The sequence below is a fragment of the Cololabis saira genome, chromosome 7 (assembly GCF_033807715.1).
Source record: "Cololabis saira isolate AMF1-May2022 chromosome 7, fColSai1.1, whole genome shotgun sequence".
Classification (NCBI taxonomy): Eukaryota; Metazoa; Chordata; class Actinopteri; order Beloniformes; family Belonidae; genus Cololabis; species Cololabis saira.
In genome coordinates, this window is record NC_084593.1 from 13,685,888 (window position 1) to 13,692,968 (window position 7,081).

A 7,081-nucleotide genomic window follows, 5' to 3' on the forward strand; every position below is an offset into this window, starting at 1 on the left:
ACAAACACACCTGCACACTCACCTACATGCTCACCCCACAGTTTTGGGGGACAGATAATCGCAGTGGCCTAGTCTTGATTCAGTTTTAGAGACCTGGAATGGTTGCTGTTTGTGTCTCTGCCTGTTCCCGTTTCTGTTTGTTTGTTTTCTCTCTTGCAGATTCCAAAGGCGTGTTTTCCTGTGTTTCTCTAATTTCAGACTTGCAGCGGATGCGGCCCCCCTCCGATCCCCCTCATATATATGTTTTACAAAAAATAGCTTCATACAATGATAAGAAAACTTATCATCATTGTATGGCTTATAGGCTTCTAGTATTACTAAAAAAGGACACAAAAACAAAAAAACGAAGGCATAAACTGTATAAGAGGATGGAATTGTTCCTGGTTGCTGTAAATAACATAAATATATTTGATGAATTGTTTGATGGATGGGTTTTTGTTTAGAAAGAAACTGTGTTCACTGTCTGGAGCTTCTTCATCATCGCCTCAGAGCGGCAAACACCCGGACGATGGGAAACCCAGACGATGAGGCTTCGGAGGGTTCACCCAGCGAGCTCAGCGTCGGGTCAGGGAGCCTTTGATGGGTATTGAAGACACGGAGGCTAAGCCGCTTTAATCCCACCTTTCTTTCAACGAGCATCCGCGTCGGACTCGGAGGTGATGAGTCGGTGATCCCAGCCGGGAGGAGACTTCAAACGGTGGAGGCTCAGCCGCCCGCTGATGTTGCCCGAGGTGCTGATAAAAGCTCCACGAGCGGCAGATGTACGGCTCACGCCGGGAAGCCGATGTCTCACCGGGACAGAAACCTGCCGGGACAACGTTGTTCTGGTGTGCTGCCCTCGTGTGGTCAGAGGAGGTACTGCAACACAACGTACTCTGAAATGCTAATCATCGTAATTAAAACAATTATTTTAACAAGTTGAATGAGCCATATTTGAAAAAAAAGGAGTCCTTCTGTGAGCAGTAATTCAGCCTTGTTTTCCACCCAACCCCAGCCGCACACACACACACACACACACACACACACACACACACACACACACACACACACACACACACACACACACACACACTCAGCCTGTCGGGCGTATTGCCCCGGTCATGATTTTTGCAAATGAAGCCGGGCTGCAAATCACGGCGACTCGGCCTGAATCAGCAGCTCTTTCATAAATGCTGATTTCCAGACGCTGCATGTTCTGCAGATCTGACGGGAGCGCCCCACCCCCCCCTCCCCCGACCCCCCCGCCTGACCGAACATTACTCTCCTGTAAGTGAAGCGGGGCTGCACATAAATACCGACGGGAGGAAGCTATCGCCGGGCCGTTTCCACGGCAATAGAGGCTGCCGTTCGCAGCACAGGCAATCCTCTTTTTCTTTTCTTCCCTCTCATAATTTTACAAAACAGCAGCAATAAATTATGGGATGTTCTCTGCAGCTACCGGGGGGGTCCAGAGCCGTTCCTGGTTCAGGCCCGGTGAGAAACCCTAACCCCCGCTGATGGAAACTCTTTCATAAAGTTTGTAGTCGGAGTCGGACCAGGTGACCTGAACAGAGGTGTCAAGTAACAAAGTACAAATACTTTGTTACCTTACTTAAAGCGACACTACGTAACTTTTTCACCTTAATATCATATTTCCAGAGTCATTGTGATGGTACATCAACTTCCAACAGGTTTAATGACACCTCTGTCATGGTCTGGGGGGGTCTGTTTCACATTCACTGGCACTATGTAACTTTGAGGAGCATGGTAGGAACCCTGCCACACTAAAAAACTACAAATTTTACGGCTTTGACTGCTTTACGGCACAAACGTCACTTCCCCCTCCTTCCTGATTCGTAGTCGAGACGAAAATGGGCGGGGCTTGGAGCGCAGAGCTGAGGAGAACTCGTGGTGAGAGAAACGTGGAGTTGTTATCATGGCTGAAGCAGCGAAAAATCCGAAGAGAATAAAAGTTTTATCGCAGGAGGCGAAAAAAAGAAAGCGGGAGAGTAACAAACTAAATGCCCGGACGAGAATCAACATTGGCCCGGCGTTCACGCGTTGGCGTGAGCTGAAAGACGAGGAAGGATGTCCGACCGATGGGGATTTAGCCCTGTTATTGTTGGACTAGTAAGTACATTTATATCATCTATATACACTTCTTTTGAGTTTGTAATGTGTCTTGTATTATCACTGAGGCCATCTAGTCCTCCGTTTATGTTCATAAACCCAGTAGAGGTCGGAATTATCAAGCTGGTAGCTATTTATTGCTGAGATGGTAATTTTCAAAAGCAAATGTTAGGATTATCAGTCGTAAACGATGACTGCAAACCGCAAATATAAATGTTTTAGGTAAATGTGTAGCTTCCTCCGTTTGAAAATTCGGGATTATTATCTGAGTTTGCATGTGATTTACCTGACCAAGTCGCTTGTGCTGACTGTAGGTTACAGAGACAAAGGGGGTTCTGTTGTGTTCCTCCCCCCCTTTTTCATACATGTTATTTCTCTACAGCTATCAAAAGAAGGAAGTCACTTCAACTCCCCACAAACAACACCCTCTACAGCCTATAGTGTCCAGCATAACAGAGGAGTCGGACCGTGATAGGTACGTTTTTACAGGGCCTGCAGTTTTATGTTTTGTGTAACGTTTATTTTATTTTTTCATCATTGTCTGAATTTCTGTTTTCACTCAGGGGTGAATTTCAAATGGAAGGTGTGCAAATGATGGAAAAACGCGCTGAGGCAGAAGAGGTCTGTGTTTTAGAGGCCAGGTGAGTTTCATTAGCTGAAGGCTTTAGTACTTGTGGTTGATTATGTAAAGTGTAGCACAGTTTTTGCTCTTGCTGCCCCTTCTTAGTTTGTCTAAGACAGTGAATGAATGTTTATTAGTGTAACTAATGTTGACTGAATGTATCTTTTTTCCACACTTGTATTTCTATTATTGTCTACTGAAAGTGTACTTATATTCTACTCTATCTGCAGCATTCATTCTCTGAGTATTGTGGAGGAAGAAGAGCACCAAGACTCTCCGGATGAGGATGCAGTCAATGATCCAAGGAACAGCTAGTAAGTCTTTCTAATGAATTGTATTACATTTTGTATTGTTGATATTTCTTTCCTGCTTACGTATATGTGTGTTTATGTGCAGTATTGAAATGGATGAGAACTGGAAAGACCCAAGATTCTGTGAGGATGGGGACAGCTCGGACGAGGAATATGCTCCGTTTCTGCAACTACAGTATGTTGAAATCATCTCATTCATCGTCTTGTATTGGTATTAGGAGTAGGAAGTGTATTAATATTATTATTATTATTAGTAGTAGTAGTAGTAAGGAAATCTGTAAGATTTCCTTATTTTGCCTTCTTATTTTGCTTCTTTATGCAGTGTTGGTGGTGTAGCATCAAAGGCTGCGAACATCGAGCAGCTTCAACAAATAAGTATGGACGAGACTGTGCTAGATGTTGCCATCCCCGACCCCACAGACGATGAATTGACAGATTTGCCAGACGAACTGAAAGTTGTCCATGAAGATGAACTGATTGAAAAGAAGGCCTGCATCTCTTACCTTGACAACTTGAAGATGCTGACCTCTTATCTGCACTTACCTATGAAAGCATGCAACTACCCGAACAGAATAACTGGTGTAAAATGCCAAGGAAGACCACCATTTCAAGTTGAAATGAATGCCCGGGGAACTGGAGTTGTTTTGGAATGGGTAAGCATACAATCATTGTGTGTGCGCGTGTGTGTGTGTGTGTGTGTGTGTGTGTTCTCACACACAAAAGAACATTTTTAAGGTTAAGAATTGAAAACTTGGTTATTTTTAGGTTATGTGTTGGTGTAAGCGTGTCAACATTGTAGTAGTGTTTGGAATAGTAACTATGCTGCACTTCTTTGACTTTTCGTTTTTTTTCTTGTAGCTATGTCCTTTTGGACACATCCTCTGGAGGTGGAATTCACAGCCACTTTTGAAATATGGGATGCAAGCAGGGGACTTCATGCTCTCCACAAACATTTTATTATCAGGAAACAACTACAGGAAAGTGGCTTTTCTGTTCAACTGCATGCAGATGGGGATGGTAGCAGAGTCAACATATTTCAAAATCCAGGATAGCTACTGCATTGAACCTGTTGACGAGTTCTGGCAGAACATGAGAGCTGGTGTTCTGGCCCGTTTACGCGAGAAGGACAAGGTTGTTCTTCTTGGTGAGTCCTTGTTTTGGTAGCTTTGCCGCCTGTGATCTGTATCCATAAAATGTTAGTGAATAAGACAAGAATAATTGTTATATCCTGCTATTGTCATTTTGCTAGTTTGCTATAACTGATCAAGACCATGTTGTGTTACCTTTGTAATGTTTGTTTTTTGTCTTGTCTTCCCATAAGGTGATGGCAGGATGGATTCTCCAGGTATGTGTGTGTGTGTGAGTGAGTGAGAGTGAGAGTGAGAGCGAGAGAGAGATTTTGATTTGCACAGTTCACATATTGACGACCATGGTTTTCATTCTGCAGGCCACTGTGCTCAGTATTGCACATACACAACCATAGAGCAGGAATCTAGAGACATTGTGCACATCGTCTCCCTGGATAAGCGAGAAACGAACCGAAACTCTGTGATCATGGAGAAGGAGTGCTTCATACGAACCATGGATGCACTTCTGCCGGTGATACGCATAACAGAAGTGGTCACTGATGCCCACACACAAATTTCTGCTTTGCTGAGTGAGTGAAATGGCCGTAAGATTTGGATTCTGGATGTTCAGATGGATGTATTTGTGATTGTAAATGGTTCTTTTTTTTCACAGATCCAGAACATGGAAAATACAAAGAATGGGGACTACAACATTCCCTAGATATTTGGCATGCAGCGAAAAGTTTAGGGAAGAAGCTCAGACGGGTATGCAATTTCATTGTATTATGAAGGATTTGTTGGTGACTAGATTTCTACATTTTTATAACGTGCTGCAATGAAGCAGCATTTTTATTGTGACTGTCTAACACTGGTCTATTCTGTTTTCAGGCTGGTACGGTGAGGGAGCAGTCTGAACTGTTGCCTTGGATCCGGGACATCGTGAACCATTTCTGGTATTGTGCTAAGCAAGCATCGTCTGTGGAGGACTTCAAGGTATGTTTGTGCAAAGTAAATTGATGCTGTAAACTAAAACATGTGTTTGAGTTGGGTACAGATGTATTGTCCGATCACACAAGTTCATACATGGTTTCTAATTGTGCAGATGAAGTGGCATGCTGTCATTCATCATGTTCGCAACCAGCACACATGGGCAACTGGAGCCTGTGAGCATGAACCACTGGATGATGACGCCCAGGAAAAACCTTGGATAAAACAAGGTAATTCCAATCTATTTTTATGAGGAGTGTGTGTTGCTTTGAATGGACTTTTGTCCATCTCACAATGAAATGTGTCATTACAGGTTCAGCAGCTCATCAAGCCCTTGTAGCCGTCGTCTTGGACAAGAGATGGTTGAAGGATGTAAAGAAATTCATCACCTTCAGGTATGCACTTTTGTCAACACCTATGTCAGTGTGTTTTACAAAAACAATTATCCTGAAACTACTACAGCTGGTGTAAGTGTTGCTACTGTATCAAATGTCAATATCTATGTAAACAATTTGAATCTGCAGGTCTGTATACAGATATTTATACACTGATGGTAAAAGCAACACATTTGTAGATACAGTGAAATATAGCCAGAAAAATGAAATATATAGGCAAAGTATACACTCCCAGATAAAAGGAATACAATATAAACACCATATAAGTATATAAAAGAAATCTACTTTGTTGGAATTATATTAAAATAATAACAAGGGTAGTAAAAGAAACCTTATGGTGTTTATAATGTGTCGTTTTATCTTGTGAGTGTATAAATATATACATTTCTGTATTTTTTAATATAGCTATACATTACTTGCTTTTACTGTCTGTGTAATTACCGTGACTTCAACAACGAAAAAAATTCAAACTTGTGATCAACAAAGTATGTCGATTGATTTATAGGTCAGTAATTATCAGGAAGACATAATGTTTTTGTATCTTTATTCTCACACTCTGCAGGACTACATCAGATCTGGAAAACTTCCAGAATCACATACTAATGTATGCAGGGAAGCGGTTCTCCTACACTCCAGCAGTGTATCACACGCGGACTCTGCTCGCTGCAATTGATTATAACTGTCACAATGGCCGCCTCCCAGCACGAAACAAGGATGGACACAAGATGTAAGTTTATGCATATCTGCAGAGCAATTCCCTATTGTAATCTTAGAGCAGTTTCTTGATAGTTGTAAAACAAGAGTATTCTGAAATTGGTGCTTCCTTATAGTTACAGACGGTACTACAATAAGAAGTCAAAATCCTGGAGTGTTTACGCACTAAAGGAGAAGAAGGATTACTTCTACATTCCAGACCTGCAGAGAGCCATTCTTAGGAGGAGGCTGCAAAGTGGAGGTGGCCTTCCCAGGAGACAGACACTTAGGCCAGATGACCCCCGGCGCTTAGGGCTCCTGGCTCCAGTATCGCCCCCCCCAACACTCGAGCTAGTTAGGACACATGTGACACGTGGTGAGACTGTTCCCCAAAGTGAACACTGAGGATCATGTGTTTGTACATGGACTAACAGTTGTTCATTACTGCTACTGTGATAGATTACTTATTGTTCATAATAATGTATGGGATAACTGCTGTCACTATGCAAATAAGAAACTTCAAGAATTGTTCTATTTTCTGAAAGTGTGTAAATAAAAGTCTGTCTTGTTTTGCACAAATGTCTTTATTTTGAACACACACAAACACAGGAAAAAATGGAAATAAGAAAAAAAAAACAATATCAAAATATTTTCAGTAATCCTCAAAGGTTCCATCCTATAGAAGACGGCGAACCCTGAAACCAGTGTACTGTCCCATTGGGTCTGTAAAGGTGTCTCTGATTTTCCAAACACAGCAGCTTGGTATTACAACTCTGTTGCCCACACCCAGGCGCCCATGCTGCCAGAGCACAAACTGGCGATATGCTGCGTGTCGGTTCTGTCTTTGCTCCTCCCCAGGCTCCTGGTGATCTTCAATGGCAAAGATGTCATTCCAGG

The 7,081-nt window shown here is 42.5% G+C and overlaps 1 protein-coding gene across 1 annotated transcript; it reads left to right on the forward strand.

Moving 5' to 3' along the window:
• The first annotated feature begins 1,733 nt into the window (after nt 1-1,733).
• LOC133446766 (uncharacterized) lies at nt 1,734-6,589 on the forward strand. The gene is made up of 15 exons (XM_061724842.1): nt 1,734-2,109; nt 2,492-2,584; nt 2,673-2,750; nt 2,962-3,045; nt 3,128-3,217; nt 3,365-3,695; nt 3,901-4,186; nt 4,364-4,387; nt 4,490-4,699; nt 4,783-4,874; nt 4,998-5,102; nt 5,212-5,326; nt 5,410-5,491; nt 6,054-6,218; nt 6,322-6,589. Exons 1-15 carry the CDS (start codon nt 1,916-1,918, stop codon nt 6,587-6,589), a joined length of 2,217 nt encoding a protein of 738 aa, XP_061580826.1. The 5' UTR covers nt 1,734-1,915.
• Nucleotides 6,590-7,081: the final 492 nt, after the last annotated feature.

Coding starts and splice junctions, on each gene's coding strand:
- LOC133446766 (XM_061724842.1), top strand. CDS start 1,916: ATGGCTGAAGCAGCGAAAAATCCGAAGAGAATAAAAGTTTTATCGCAG. Junction 2,585..2,672: donor GAGGAGTCGGACCGTGATAG/GTACGTTTTTAC, acceptor GTTTTCACTCAG/GGGTGAATTTCAAATGGAAG. Junction 4,388..4,489: donor TGGCAGGATGGATTCTCCAG/GTATGTGTGTGT, acceptor TTCATTCTGCAG/GCCACTGTGCTCAGTATTGC.